This window comes from Halyomorpha halys, unplaced genomic scaffold (assembly GCF_000696795.3).
Source record: "Halyomorpha halys isolate HHAL.00 unplaced genomic scaffold, Hhal_1.1 Scaffold118.1, whole genome shotgun sequence".
Lineage (NCBI taxonomy): Eukaryota > Metazoa > Arthropoda > Insecta > Hemiptera > Pentatomidae > Halyomorpha > Halyomorpha halys.
The window spans coordinates 305,548-322,728 of record NW_027106719.1 but is presented as its reverse complement, the minus strand read 5'-3'; the positions used below and the strand labels follow the sequence as shown (position 1 = coordinate 322,728).

General features: G+C 29.0%; 1 protein-coding gene across 1 annotated transcript; it reads left to right on the top strand.

The window, feature by feature from the left end:
* Positions 1-8,879: 8,879 nt before the first annotated feature.
* On the top strand, positions 8,880-14,557 carry Ssu72 (Ssu72 CTD phosphatase). The gene is made up of 5 exons (XM_014416276.2): positions 8,880-9,185; positions 9,257-9,400; positions 10,190-10,329; positions 11,514-11,632; positions 13,409-14,557. Exons 1-5 carry the CDS (start codon positions 9,094-9,096, stop codon positions 13,508-13,510), a joined length of 597 nt encoding a protein of 198 aa, XP_014271762.1. The 5' UTR covers positions 8,880-9,093; the 3' UTR covers positions 13,511-14,557.
* The last annotated feature ends 2,624 nt before the right edge of the window (positions 14,558-17,181 follow it).

Genomic DNA, 17,181 nt, shown 5'->3' with positions numbered 1-17,181 from the left:
TACACATATATATCATTTGCATCATAAAATTTAATAATATTTTTTTGTCAATCTTCATTATTGTTTTGTAATTTCCTTTTTTTTCATTACCAAATCTTAACAGTGTCAGTAATATTACATTCAACATAACTTTTATCTAGCAGTTTGCCCATTTAACCATCTCTTTTATTATATTGTATTTAATTAATTTTTCATTTTAATCTAAAATGATGTAAATATCAAGTATAAGAAATAGAACAAAGAATTTTTATGCCGACTATTAGGATCTTGAAACTTGTATTTCTGTTGAAATCTTGGATTTGAAATTGTTCACTATTGTGATATGTTTCCTTTCTCTACATTTCATTTATATAAATGAAAATTTTAAAAATGTAATTTTATTTATGCATTATTAGTTTTTTTTTCTAAAACAAAACTCCTTTATTTTGTCCAATGTAATAACATAACATCAATTATAATAATCATCCTTCCGGTTGTATCACAAATATACTAATTTTTTTTTTGAAAGAAAAATGTGGTATTTTAGTTTCCTGGAAAGTACTTGGTTTTAAAAACATGACTGTTTATTAGTAGTCCAAGTTTTTGACAAGAGGTAATTATTCATTAATTGGTGTATTGTTAAATGTCAGTTTTTAAGTATCGGAGGTATTTCATTATCAATCCTAAAATCGATAAACATTAGTAATGTGCTTTTATACCCAAAATTAATTTTGGTTACAAATAGAAATTTACTAATTAATGAATTCGTAATTGTATTCGCACATATTTAAAAATATTTTTTCTAATAACTTAGTGAGTGCTTCTGACTTATGTACCAATTAAATAACTTTAAATTTTCTTTGGCATACATGATTTTTCCACGTTAACATTTGAATTCATTCGAACTTAATTATTCATTCAAATTACTTAATTTTAACATTTAACATTATTTTCTCTTTCTCTGGCTCAGGTTTATAATTTGAAGTATTAGAACAAATTTAAATATTTTACAACTAGTAATACCCTTTTATCACATTAATTTTAATTATTATAAGATATAATTTTTAAAATAGTTCCAAATAATTGCTTAAAATTCTTTGGCTTATCTATTGTATTACTATTAGTTTGTAGGAATAAATCTCTATATATTTATAAGTCTCCAAAATCAGTATAGATTTTTTTTAATAGTCAAATTAAATTCTTCATTTTACTGTTTTTCAGTTAAATGAATCTAAAATGGAAGCCTCTCTTCTGCAAAAAGGAAGCATGTTTAAGAATGATATGGACATTAATAATTAGGTTGTATATAGAACTCCAGTTACCTTTTAATATTTATAAGTATAAACAGAGGTTTGTAAATATGAGCTTATGTGTTTAAGTGTTGAATTTCCTATGTACAAAAAGTTTATAAAATAATTGCCCTTATAGATTTAATTTCATAATTGTGTTTAAAATTTAAAATACATTTTATAATTATATGTTTTTTTTTTGTTATGTCAAAGTTAAACCTTATATTTGGTTGTAACTATAATATTCCAAAGAATGTATGTAAGTTAAATATATATTATATTCCTTAGTAATTATTTTCATTAAACATTTTTACAATGTTAAGAAAAAACCAAAAGGACAACAAGGTAAAGAAAGACTTTGCATGACATTTATAAAGTACACATGGTATCATAGATAACTTACTATAAGTTGGAAATATCTTAATTTTTTAAACTTTAACCTAAGTTCCTTTAAGATAATTGATAAGTTTGTTGCTAGTCCTATTCCACGTTCTAAGGCCTGCTCAACGACTGTGGCACATGTTATCAACAATGTGAATATTAAAGAATTTTTACCACAGTGTAGCATACTTCGTTGTACATTAAATGTGATATATGGTATATTTTTTCTGTTTAACTAGGATTATAAGTGTTTTTATAGTAGATTAAAAAAAAAAAAATTTTTAATTGTTTAAATGTGAGAAAAGCATTCCCCATTTAAAGTATTATATCATTCATATATTACATATCCTTATCCAAACATACTTGTAATTGTTAATAGTTTTATTTGTTACCAGTTGGATTGTTGTTGTTCATATTCGGTTGATACCTCAATGTTAGTTTTAATGGTATAGAACAGTTCAATGTTAATATAGTTATATATGTATGCATCTTAGAAATAAAATAAATCAAACATATAATTATATTATTGTTTATTTCTGGTCACAAATATTTCATTTTCCATTTCATTCTGTACATAATTCATCTTTCTGTTATAAACTAATTCAATAATATCTTTTTAATAATTAATAATTTCCCAAGATTTAGATTTGATAAAATCATTGAGGGATGCTCACATATTTTTCTAAGAAATAAACCAATGAACTCTTGATTGGAAAAAAAAATTTCCTTTCCCACTCCCTAGGAACTCATTTTTACTTCAGCTGGTCATTTATAATGCCATCGAATAGCTTTTTATTTTCATTTTCATTTTATTAAATCTTCTACCTGTTACCACCTTTACAAAGAAGCATATCTTCTTGGGTTTGCCTATGCTATCATTGAAGGTTGTAAAAACTGAATAAGTAACAAAAACATTATCACACTAAAATTTCCAGTTAAAAAAATAATTCTCCACGGACGTTGAACACTTAAAAACAATTATTTTTGCTTGTGGCCAAATGGCTAATGGTTTATAGTAAATCAATCTATTTAACTGGATTTAATTACTTATCATATTACTTTCGCTCATCAGCATTCTTGATAAAGATTAATTAATTGGACAACATTATCCATTCTGAGTTGCTATTTGTGACCCTATTTTAACCTGCATATCACCACATACTTCATAGCTTTAAAATATTCAACATAAATTTTTATCACAATACTCTAGCATATCATATCATTATTTCATAATTATTGATTCAGGTATGCTTAATTATTAATTAACTCATTGTTACATACTTGGCTCATGAAAAAAGATACATCGAGAAAAGAAATGTCCATAAAAATTTGGTGGCATTGTCAACTTGAAGCACAACTACAGGAGATTAATTTATATAACTTTATTATAAAAAAACAAATACTTAAAGATTAAAACTTTAATATATGTGATTTTGTGGAAAAATAAGAATATATATCATTTTTTGACTTGCCCATAATAACTATTCTGAAATTGAAATTATTTTTTTAAATAAGAAATAAATAGTTATATACTTGAAAATTCCTTCATAAATAATATGTTTCAAGTATCAAATGATGTCATTAATTAAAGAACAAGAAATTGTACAAAATTTAGTTAAATTAATAAATTGTTGAGCCTATAATAATTTTCCATAAATGTTCATGAACTCCTACACATCATTACAGTTGAATTTCCCCAAAAAACGCTACCAATAATAAAGCTACTTCAAGTGTTCTCAGTCTAGCCAACATCAAATTTCTTCTCGTTCAACAATAACTAAATAAGAAAAATCAACTAAAAACTTGATTTATTATAAAAAAAATTCCTGTGAATTTTATATTATTATAATTAAGTTCTATAATATGATAAACAATCTAGGTTGTTAAAAATAATAAATCATACTATTCTCCTATCAAGAGAATGGTATTTATCTTAAATATTTTAACAATCAAAAATAATTTATAAGTGTGAAGACGCATTACTTTCTCTTATTCTGAAAATTTCCATTTTAGCCAAATCATCATTAATCAACCAAATAAAATGGTTTTTCCAACATGAATCGAAACTATCAACAAACTGTCAGATACCTGCTGGAAACACGATTTGGAGCGGGAAAACCATACTGCGCATGCTTCTGACAACTGATTGTTTAGAATCGTGTTGGAAAATATCTAATCTTACTAATGAGTCACTTTACATTTCCTTTTCCATTAAACTACGCTTGCATTGTGTTTTTAAAAATAAATATTCTCCAATAGATTGGATTACATTCTTTTTGTTAGAGTAAAGAAAAAAAGCTTAACTTTTTAAGCAAAAATAAACATTAATTCTATTTCTGATTTATTAATTAGTATCGCGGAGCTCTTGTATTGTTATGAAGCATGGTAGTTTGAAAACTTTTAAAATAAGACAAACCTTAAGATAATTAAGCAATTAAAACTTGAGATAATTTAAATTTTTGATGTAAAATATACCTTATGTATGTACAAAACTATAATTCAGGCCCAACGAGAGGGGGGGGCAACCGGCACTCGGGTCCTAAAAAGGGCTCTCCCCATTCGCCAAATTTAATTTTTGTATAAATATAGAAATTTTTACATTACATAACATAATAATTACGTAATACCATTACATTAAATTTTTGTTGCTTATCTTATACAAGTTAAGGTTGAGTTTTAGTAATAAATTTAATATTTGAAAGGGACCTGAGAAAATTCCCGTCTGGGGGCCCAGCAAAATTTCCTCCACGGGCCTTAATTACTCTCCACAACCCTGGCCATATTTAGAATTTGAAATTAGAGAGCCGAGTTTAAATTTTGCAATTCATTTTGATGGTTAGTAAGGATAGGAAAAAAAAAAATTATCTGGTCATTATGATCCTCATATTAACTGATTAACGAGGGTAAATAACCAACTTGGTATACAATAATCAGTTTTGTAATCATCGGTTCATTAATAAAAAAAAATTTAAGAAGACAACCTAAGGGGGTAACGGTTACCAAGGAAAAGCAACAGCACTGAAAAATAATATTATTTTCAAATTAGAAAGCATCCTTGATGAACTGCCAATAATAGTCAAGTGATAAGCGTTACCAAGATATTATAATACAATATTTTTATGATGATGAAATATAATATTTAAATTATGAAAAAAAAATTATAAAACATTCTTTTTTCAGCATTTTTTAACTTAGGTTAATTTTAAATTGATTTAAAGATCTGCTGTGTTTTATTTCAGAAACCATTACGGTGAAAACAAACACCTAGCAGGAACGGATGTATGAAGGAATCCTAAGTCCAAGGATTTTTTCTGTCCCCCTTCTTCTATCCCATAGGAACGGTAGGAAGTCGGTTCGTCTATCAAAACTACTAGCAGTTAATCAATCAACAATAATTACGTATAACAAAAAATATATAATTGAGGGGCTCAAATTGAAAATATAGAAGAAATTCTAAAGTCGGTGAGTTTATTGCGAGGAGTTAACGTTCTGGGGAGGGGGGGGGGAATAACTAAGTGTTGGATTGAAGTCATGTTGCCCTCACCGACTTTCACAGGGCACATTTCACTTGGATCCACAGACCTCAAAGGAGTTCTGACCACTGCTCTGTACCATAAGATTAAGGCAGATACCAGAATCTTAAAAAATCGCAAGTAATATCCTAGACTATACCGAGCTATAAAAGTGTGTGCTCTAGACTACGCAGATAAGAGGAATCTATACTCCACACTTCTTCCTCCAATATACATTTGCTGTATATAGAAGAGGAAGAAATGTGACAAATGTAGTACAGTCAAGAAAAAAGTAGTTTTAAGAATCGCACCCTTAATAATAATTAAAACAATTTCAAATATAGGAAGAAGATAGTTACCGTTTGATTGTAGGAAAATAGTCCGGGTACCGGTCAATAAAGGTATAGAATAGTAGAAGAAAACTATTTATTGTTAACCACTGTTTAACCCCACTTTGCAGGGCATTCTCTGGGCTATGAGATGACTGTCATCAATTATCATTTTTGTTTCAATTTGACGGCTCTGACGAAGCCCTGCAAAGTGGGACAAAACGTTGGTTAACAATAAATAATTATCTTTTACTATTTTGACACCTTTATTGATCGCCACCCGGACTATCTTCCTACAATCAATTTAAAATATATGTTCACCATATATAAATTTTCAGTCAAAATATAAAAAACAACTGAAGATATACCTTGCTATAGTAGACTGCATAGTCAGACATATTAATGTAATCAATTGAAAACCAACCATTTTTTATTTTATTAATTTGTTGGTATGAAAAGTATGAGTGAGTGAAGTTTAGGCTCAATCAAAGCAAGGCAAGAAAGAGGGGAAGAAGTGAAGCAGATGTAGCATTGAATCAAGAAAGAAAATTGAAACAATAAAAAATCACCTGTTAAGTAAGTCCAGCATTCAGTCAACGTGGATCAATGACAATATCCATTAATCAGTTAGAATTTTTTTTTCAATCAGAAAGTTTCAATAAATAGTCAGAAAATACCACCATGGTGTTGTTAACGTTTTACCATATTCTTTTTCAAACCGTTTTAGAATCTATTGAAAGAAATTAGTTTACATTTCCTTCTAAGTTTATTTTCAACTTTTCTAGATTACTAATTGAGAAAAATGTTTCGGTAAGAACCATTTGAAAAACACCAGAACGTTTTTGGCGCACTGTAAACTGTGAAATTCTTAAAAGGTAAAAAAAGTGAAAAATATAAAAAACATTAGGGATGAACTATGACATTACTTAGGCGTAAAACCACTGAGAGATGGTCCACAGAGTACCTAGATCTTTTCGGGAATGAAGTAGGAACTAGGAAGCAAAGGGAGACACTATGTGAAGCGATTAGTGAACAGGAAATAGAACTGGCTTTTGAACTGATAAAAACAGGTAAGGCTCGAGCCAGAGACAAATTGCCCCTGAGTTCATAAAATATCGTAGCCATAAGCTCATTAAAGCACGATACAAGTGCTGTTTGGGATTCAAACCTAATCCTCAAGGATGAGAATACAATATTATAAGCCTAATCCACAAAAAAAAAAAGGAACGAAACATTGGTCTCCTCTCCTTAGGTTACTAAGTATGTACGTACATTCTGGAGAAATGACTACAACGGATAGTTTAAAGCAGCTGCAGTAGAAACAGACAGGATTCTACCCTGAAAGGCAGACGACAGGATTATATCATTATCCTCAGAAATATATTTAAAAAACATAGGAAAGGAATATGTAATAGGAGTAGTACTATTACTATAGTATACTACTATACCAAAGTACTAGTGCTTTTCTGGACTTTAAGGGTGCCTTCGACTCGTCCCGCGTCTAGAGATATGGAACGCTTTTACATCCAATGTCCTCCAAGAGATCTTATTAGTGCTACACAATCTATAAGTCATGAGGATCAATGAAACAGGATTTGTCCATTTCTGCTATTATAGAGATATCAAGCAAGGGGTTAAACCCACTCTTCTACATATTTTTTGATGGAATCCATAAAATTATTATAATACGAACAGCTATTGGAAAGTGGAATCTGGAGAGAATATCTTCTGTTATTGTTCTCATCTGTGATACTGGTACGATGGAGAACCATAGTAACCTTTTCTGGAGAGGTAGGAGGAATACAAAAAAAATAATTGACTATAAATGCCTTTAAAAGTAAGAGATTCTGGTCCTTCCCCGAAATGAAGAGGGTAGAGTGATGATATAATGTAAAGGTGAGGTGAGGTGATAATTATAACTACTAGGGAACCAACCAAAAAAAAAAATACAGCAGTTTGGGAGATAGCTAATCGGATCACAAGAACCAGCCAAATCTATTTTCTATAAGCAACTGCATTGTTCAACATCAGGATGTGTGTGAGGCAAGAGACCATGTTATATAGACCATATCTTCCCACTCCTACCTATGGAAGCGAGATATGGTTCTTGCTCTGCAGTAGACCAAATTTCTAAAGCTGAAATGAGGTACAGGGTTAAATTACTACATTAAACGCCACTCTAGAAAAATGACAGATTAAATTACAAGGAGATGGTCATGGCTGCGGTCAAGAACTAATTTTGTTTTTCTTGACCGCAGCTCTGACTCTCCTTCTAATTTACATATCTTTACCAGTATATAATATATAATCATATTATATAATATGAACCACATAATATATAATCAGTATAGAATATGACAGTTCAAATGGTTTTAACATGTTTGTCGATTAAGCGAGGACCGAGAACTCAAAAAAGGGATAAAAGCTCGATCTACCGGCAGGAGGCCACGCGGATGGTCAAGAATTTTAAACTCGTAGTATAGCCAGAGGATTAGAGTGAAAAAAAGGAAAACAACCCAACAAATGAACAGCTATTCAAGGATCTGGTTAGGTTGGATCACAACCCCTTCTCGCCAGAAATAAAATAGGGAGGAAGAAAGAAAAGTTGTTCAATATAATAATAATTTACTATTCTTTGGAAACATGGAACTTTAAATTTTCTTAACTAATAAGAAACTGCATATTGATTGCGTTTCTTGTTCAAGCCATAAACTGTGTTATTAGTCCGATTTCTATCTTAGCCAGCTGATAATCTTTCAAATCATATTTCATCTATCACTCAAGAGAGGGGTTGAAAAAGAAAAGCTAAAAATATATGTTCAGAGACAATGAAATACTACGAAATTTCGTTCATACTGGTTTTGTGGAGCACTAGGGAGTCACCACACTACTAACTAGTCTGTTCCGATCACCATTCAGCATTAAATTTTCCTTTTTGAGTCTTTATTGGTGGGCATTTAAAAAACGGGGTGTGACTGATATCTATGTGACATCAGGAGGAAAAAAGTGTTGTTCTTAATCAATCTCTGATCTTAAAATCTGTAGAATTTAAAGTCTTATGGCTATGTACAATTATGTTATAATTAAAATAATGTGAAATATTTGTGTCCTTTTTTTCATCCAAATACGAAGGTAGATATTTTAAATTTAGTAGATTGTCTGAATAAAGTCAATTTTAACTCATTTCAGGTTTGGAATAGACTCCCCCCCCTCTCCCCTATCCTCTAAAATAATAAAACGATTACGAATCTATAATACGATTTATAATCAAATTATTTGATTCGATTTCTTTTTTTAAATATAATTTTGTAGCTGAGATTGATATATATTTTGTTATTAAGTTTCATTACTTTTTTTGTTGGCCATACTGTTTGGTTTTAGTTCCTTAACCTTACAGCTAAGCAATGGTTGTGAGCTGATGAATCTGAATAAATTGTCGTGATTTTGGTTTATATTAATGCCTTACATATTATCCAGGAGACTGTTTTATGACCTTGATTAAATTATATTTTAGCCTATGTGTTTTGTTTGTGGTGGGTGGTTGGTTTTGTCTGGTGGATTTATTGGAGGGAAAAGATTTTTAAAGGAAATTATTAATTATAAATGTTTATAAATATGTCTGGATTAGCTTTGTCAGTAGCGGTTGTTTGTTCTAGTAATATGAATCGTAGCATGGAAGCTCATGCATTTTTAAGGTACTTTATATTATTTGAATGTTATTTTTTAACTATTTCAACTTTGTTTAATTTATCTTTTGTTTTTTTAGCAAAAAGGGATTTAAAGTAAAGTCTTTTGGAACAGGAGATAAAGTTAAACTGCCTGGTACTGCTGTTGATAAACCAAATGTATATGATTTCAGTTCTACCTATGAGGAGATTTATCAAGATCTTCAGAACAAAGATAAATCATTGTATCCTTTTCTAAAGCTATATTAATTGATCCTTTTACTTATTTTTGTTACATTTTATTTATTCGCTTGTTATTATAGGTGTAATGTATTTTATTGTTTAAATAAACGATTTAACTCAAACTCTATGTCTTATTTATTCCTAACTTTATTCTTTGTTATTGAAATATCAGCTATTTAATTTTGCAGGATTCCCAACTTTAACGAGCCTTCATAGTTCAACCATCAATGTCCTTTTGCCCTATACCAAGTAATTAAAATTGTAGTGGTCATTTATTTTTAAAAAGCTATCGTATCTTTTTCTTTTTTAATGAATATCATATTGAAAGAAATGAGTTGATCAACCTTGAATGTGATTATGGTGTACCCTGTAATGGTATGATATATAGTTTATTAATTACACTTCTCTGAGGTTTCAAAGAACTCTGAGCGCTTCGTAATGAAACGAATGGTAATTCAGTTTTCTTCTATTTAAGTTCTGTTGAGTGATACGCTGATTGTTGCATAGTCCCTTGTTCAACTAAGTTGAATTTATAAAAGTAAATTTCCTTTTGGATTCTCAGGTTTTTAGGTATTGTCACACTGAAGCTCATTGAGTTTTCCTGTTTTTGGTGTCTTCCTAAATTGTTTGTGTTTTATTTTATTGTTTCTTTTCAATTTATCAAAATTTGAATGCACTGGTAATTTTGTATTAATATTGGTATATTAAGCAATATGATTGTTTAAAGCTGTCTGTTTTATGGACAATAGTTGGAATTATAAATCCATTAAAAATCCTGAACTCTTATATAGTTATACTCAAAATGGACTGCTGCATATGCTGGATAGAAATAGAAGAATAAAAACAAGACCTGAAAGGTTTCAGTCTTCATCAGAAAAATTTGATATTGTTATAACATGTGAAGAACGAGTGTATGATCAAGTTGTTGAATGTAAGTACATTATTTTGTTAATTTCAAATCTTCAATTTTCCTTTTGTGGTGATCATTGCATTATATTCATTGCCATTCCCAAGTAAATATTTATTGATTTGAGTTATTTATACTATTTATATTTCTTACTAAATTAAATAGATACGGAATTTCATGAGAAGTAATTTAAAGTCGATATATTTCATCAGCTTTTTGATTTAGTTGATGGTGAGATATTAGTCCTTGATGCATTAAAGCATATTGTAAATTATGGGTTTTATTACATAGTGTTTTAACGATAATTGATACAATTTATGTTTAGTTTAGTGGCACTATTTAAAAAGTTCGAGTATAAAGTTTCCAATAGATGAGGATTACTTTCTTTAAAATTGTATCATATGTATTTAACATTTATAACATAATATATATTATAATACAATTATAATTATCAGACTAAAGCCCACTAATTTACAAGTGGCAAAATATTTATTTATAATAATTTTGACAAAAAATATAATTATTAATATGATTGAATATAAAAACATGTACATAATGTTCTCAGTATAAAAGTAAAGGATCTCATGTTTATTGATGTAGATGTATTTAAAGAAATGTCTGTAGTGGGCTACTAGTGTAAAATTAACTCTGCAAATGGGCCTACTGGCCCTTTTTACCAAAATTTAACAGGTACCTAGAGGTTATCACCCAATTATATCCAGATTGTAAGTTTCTTGATAAATTTTATGGCACCACCACAAAATAAATAGTTCTGATCCATTTGAAAATCAAAAGCCATATCACTTTGAGGCTCTCATCCCAATACCCTTGAGTATTCCAAATTCTTAATATGTTTTATGTTTCTTTCATTAGTTTATTATTTATTTTTCAGTCTATACTCAGTCATAAAACATGGTATCTGACATTTATTGTGAATTAAATTTCTTGACTTCGCCATACTCTTTAGGACGAATTTTGTGGATTTTTGAAAGAATTTTCTGGAAATCTGTATTGTTATAGGAACAACATTGGTGTGAAATCATGGTGACTCCTAGTTTAAGGTAAAGCATTGTAATTAACAAACATTTTAAGGTTGTGAAACTTTTTATTTTTTCAGTTACCATGTTTTACGTCAGAGTGCCCCATAAATTAAATATTATACTGTAAAAACTCATTAGTTTTTAAAACCAATTTTTTTTTTTTTTTAGATTTTGAAAATAGATCTCCTGAAGATAGTGCGAGTGTTCATATAATAAATTTTGACATACAAGATAATCATGAGGAAGCAACAATAGGCGCTTTCCACATTTGTGAATTTATGTCCTTGGTATGTTTATTACTCATTAAAAAATCTTAATACCAACTTTATTCATATGCATGAAGAAATGAGTCTACTTCAATAGATAAATTTTGAACATAACCATATTCCCTATTTAGAAATCAACATACTTAAAATAAGAGATTTTTCAAAAATTTTGTTCATAAATATTTTTTCTTAAAAGAAATGGTTGAGGTATCCGAAAGCATGGTAATTAATAGGTAAGAAGGTGGTACAATATTTTTCTGTTATACAATACATAAATCCCATCAAATCAGCTTTACCCTTTGTCGTAAACCTACCGACTGCCCTACAGTTTTCTTTAATAATGTTGCTCTTACCCCTGATATAAAGATCCGTTACCTTGGACTACATCTGGACAAACGACTAACCTGGTATCCTCAACAACAAGACTGAAAAGACAGCAAACTGCACATCGATTTCGACTATTATAGCACTTACTCAACAAACAAACGGTCTAAACTTCCAATTAATTACAAAAGACTGATTTACATGACTGTAATAAGACCAATTTGGACATCCAGAGTTGAGTTTTAGGGCTCCAATAAACCTTCGAATTCTTCTCTTATCCAATCCTTAGAATACAAAATCCTTTGTAAAATCCTCAATGCTCTTTTCTTTGTCACAAATAAAATCCTACATAAATGGACCATAATGATCCATATATGACCAATCTAGCCCAAACCAGATATCATTCCTTTTATTATAAACTCCCTAACCACCCAAACCCACCAGTTTTTAACCTTGCTTCCTCTTCCATTCCTGACAATCCTCCAAGGCGTCTGAAAAGAAGAATGCTACCAATGGGTAGTTTTTCTTCATGCCTGTATTATTCCATGATAACTGAGATCAAATTTACTAAATGTATTATATTGTACTGTTGTAAATAAAATTAAAAAAATCTGTTAGATAAGGCAAATCCTCAAATTCAAGTTCTGAAATTTTTCCGTCAGCAGTAATTGTATTATTTGCTATCTGTAAGTTCCTTGATTTCACAAATGATTGTCTTTGAATTTTGTTCAACTATGGCTTATCAATAAATGGGGTTTACCAGTCGGGAATTATGGGAAATCCAGGAATATTTTGGAGTTGTTTTACGAATAGGAATTCACAATAAAACTTTTGATTGTTAGTAAAATAAAAAGATAAATGAACCAAAGCGATGAAAAAAAAAAAAAACAAGTCATATACTATTATTATATAAGTTATATTGTTAATTGTCTAAATAAATTTATAGAAGTATGTTGTGTAGTTAGCCACCCAATAAAGTTGGACAGCACAACTTTTAATGAATAAAGTTTTTATCTCTTTTCCTTTTATAGTGATAGTTTTTGAAAGTTTTAGTATAGTAAACCTGCAGTAGTATGTTTCCTTTATTACACACAAGAATTTGGACGAAAAATGCATCAAGTACCAATGACTAAATATTTTTAGAAGGGTCTTCCACTTCAAAGTTTTATGCTAAGATTATCAAAGGAATTTGATGGCCATAATTTTTTCTTCTTTTATTTATTTTTTTTAAAACAAGATTCCATATCTATTCATTGGATTTCTTTACTTGGTTTCATTTTTTGTAGGTTTCATTATTTTAATCTTATTTATTCACTTTCATTATTGAGAGTTATCCAAAATATAGATGTTTTAAAATTGAATTATCCTACTAAGAATAATTTATATTGATATTACTTTTAGATTTTAAATAAACTAATTAATTATACTGATTCTGTAATAAATAACTATTAAAATTTCTTTAATCTTTAATAGGTTGCAACTTGCGAAGATTTGGATAATGAAATGGATTCTCTAATACATACGTACGAAGAAAAGGTGCATCGAACATTGTTGCACTGCGTACTTTTTTATTGAAGACGGATAATTATAAATTGTTGACGGCAATATGTAAATAGTTTATGCTGATTATAGGAAAACAATTATTTATGTTGAAATGAGGAGTTTGATTTTTTTTTTTTTCTCCTGTGTAATTATATTTTAAATTTAATTATTACTTTTCATATATCTATTGTTAATTACTGATTATTGTGAGGCTAATATTTTATTGGGACAAATTATACTATTACCTCTTTATTATAACAGAGTACTATATTGTAATCATTAACTGTACCTCAATTCCCTTACGAGACAAATTAGGTATGAAAACTGGCAAAATGTGCTAATGAATATCTAGTTGCTAATTGCATGGTTTTCTATTGTATTAATAATAGAAAATTAATCAGTCAAGTGTTATTAAAAGCCGCACCGCATTTGAAAATTAACCAATTACTGAAACTGAATCATGTAGTAATGCAATATTACATTTATTAAAAGACTTATTTGTTAGCATTCTACAATGTTACTTGATTTTATTTTATTACATGTAGGAATATATGTTTTTAACTGTACTATTATTTATATTTTGAATCAAAAAGGATTTTTAAATTAATAACTATTACCATACAGATAAAAAGTTGGACAAAATTCTGTATATATTGAAAATCATTGTTTAAATTTTTATGTCATATTTGGCAAATATAGCAAATATACATATATATATATATATATAGCTTCAGCTTCCTTATTTAATAGAATTAGACTGAAGCTTGTCAATTAATAGAGATTTACATATAAGAAGCATTATAAAATTTGTAATACTCCTGGTAAAAGTTATGTATTTCTCTTATTTATTGACATATTTTAAAAATTAAATTGTTGTGGTGGACCTCATGTTTTTATATTATATTTTTTAAATAATACATTATTTTTCAGTAAGAAAAAACCTACGAGACAAATACTTAATGTATTTATTGTATAGTTAAATATTAATTTCAAATCCTGCTATATTTATTTGTTCTGTTGTACCATTGATCTAAAAAGTATATTTGTATTATTTATATAAATAGTATTCATATATTTATATTTTAATGGCTCCTCATTTAATCTCCATATATTCATCTACTCCTATCAAATCCTGTATTTTAGGGGAAATTAGCCCCCCCCCCCATACGCTATTTTGGGGTGGGACAAATCTCAAGGAACTAGTCTGAGTTTGGGACTGTTTGGAACTGTTCCATGAAGGCCCCCTTAACAGGCCCAGGTACAGAACGCTACTGCATACATGGAACTTTAAAAATACATATATTAATTAAAAATAACATTTTAAATTAATTAATCAAGTGATTAATTACTAATAAGAAATATTACTAATTCATATTTCGTACTTTACAAATTTGAAAAAATATTTATGTTACACATTGAAAAACTATATTGACCTTTTAAAAGGCATCTGTGGGATGATGATCCAATAAACTTTACCTGCAGGTTAAGTTTTGATAAATAAATAAATTTGGGAATTGAGATGTTAACTAATGCAATTTTTGTCCTTTTCTACTGCAAAACCAGTATTTAATTAGAAACGGAAAAAAAAAAATTCAAATAAAAATTTAATTCATATAAAAATAAAATAATATGTTCATTTAAATTCCATTAATTCTATCCTATCCCCAACTATTTCTAAATATTTAAAGAAAACAAAGTAAAAATCATTAATAATTAATCACCATCTCATTATTTTGATTTCAACAAATGTAATTTATTTTTTTATTCAAAAGTAACCAAAAGTTTCTAAATAGAAAATTTTAGTTTTGGCTGGTTTTTACACAGGAGGACCACTGCATAATCCATTTATACCTGGAACCATTAAGATTAAAGTCTAAATGCCAAGGTACTTGGGATAACCATTAAAGGTTTCAAACTACAAAACTTGAACTGTACCAAACTTTAGTGGTACCAGCACATCCCTTCTTCTGTATCTTTATCCTCATCCTACCATTACTTTCACCGTGGAGAACAGAAGACCAGTTATTCTAAGATAATAGGATCCTATTTTCTGGGGGGTATCACCCATAATTATGTAAAATGATTCAGGGTAAATATAGAAGCCAATAGACTGTTGAAGGGGAAACAATGTGACACTATAAAGAATTTATGTGTGGTAATTCGGAAGATAAAAACACCTACTAGAAAAGAGCAAGTGCTCATGGAGATGACCAAGTATAGTGTTGATAACCTGCAAATCAGTGAAATGAAGAAGAAATGCAGTGAAGAGGCAAAACATGTGTATCACCATGACTTTCCTTTTCAATCTTTCAAGGAAAAGAGTCAACGTAATAGATAGACAAGCCAACTAGAGCAATCAAAACCAGTTTTCTCCAAAATAAAAATTACTATGGTGCCATGCAACTTTCAGTTGGATAATCAGTATTGGTTTAAGCCTCTGCAACAATTTTGAATATAGATTTGGAGAGAACAATGAACCAAACAGGACAGAAGCAATGACATGTTTATCGGTGATTCCAATATCAGAAATGAATGGAATAACAGAAAAATACATGAGGTAACAGGCCCTAGGGTCTGATAAATAATAATAATGGCCATAGGTTGACTTTTGTTTTGAAAATAATCTTACGATTTAGAAAACAGTCCTTAAACTGACATTCTTTATGGATAAAAGAAATGTTCGTGGGCTGAAGAGGAGAAGTACAAACGGAAAGCACTCTAAATTGTGGGAACAGAAAGTTAGAGCAGCTGTTAAAAGCAAGAAACTTGGAAAAGCTGTAAGGACTCTAGTAGTAAAATATATCACAAATCTAAGCTGAGTAGATTTGGATAAATCAGGATCAGGACCCATAGATGTTGGAACCAAGAACTTCAGGTTTCAATTCATAAGGAGCAAGGCCTAGAACCAGCCAGAGCATATTAACAAGGTGAGAGTAGCAAGAGGAAAAACATTTCCTGTACTTATTTAATATGAGCACATAATTAATAATGAAGTAAAAATCCTATTAGAGATGTGAGGCTTCGTTACAATTCCAAAGGAAGAACTTCCTTAATTTTTCAAGAGATAGAGTAAAATCATTAATGATGCTTATCTCTGAAATCCGATTAAACTTATTACTGTCAAGTATCTCCATCCTTATAAATGCATGGACCATTATCCTGGATCTCATTTATGGAAAATATGTGTTTCTCATACCATAATTTTGCTCAATATCACAATTTAAAAAATATGAATCTGAAAAAATTATATCTATTAATCTACTTCAAAGTGAAGAAATCTTAATTTTACAATTTGCTTTGGCAGAGGTATTTACAATTTATCCTGCATGCTAAAAATGCTTAAGAAGAGGGGGAAAAAGGATGCTACAGTATGTCGAAGATATGGATGATCTAATATAAAAATAATTAGTTGATGATTAAATAACGATAGAGCAGAATGAAAACAGGGATATCGTCTTAATAATGCAAATGGTTAATTTCATTTTTTTAAATATACATATTTAAATTGAAAAATAAGTATGGTCTATCTTCGTCAGATTAAGTTTATAGCTTAAAAGTGCCAGCAGTAAACTTTTTTTTTTTTAATTTAGCAACATGAGTTAAAAGGTGTGATGAGAATAGATATATTCTTTCTTCTTGATCACAAATCAAATAAACAATGATAATCTTTTTTTTTTGTATGTCCTATAATATTCTTTAAAATT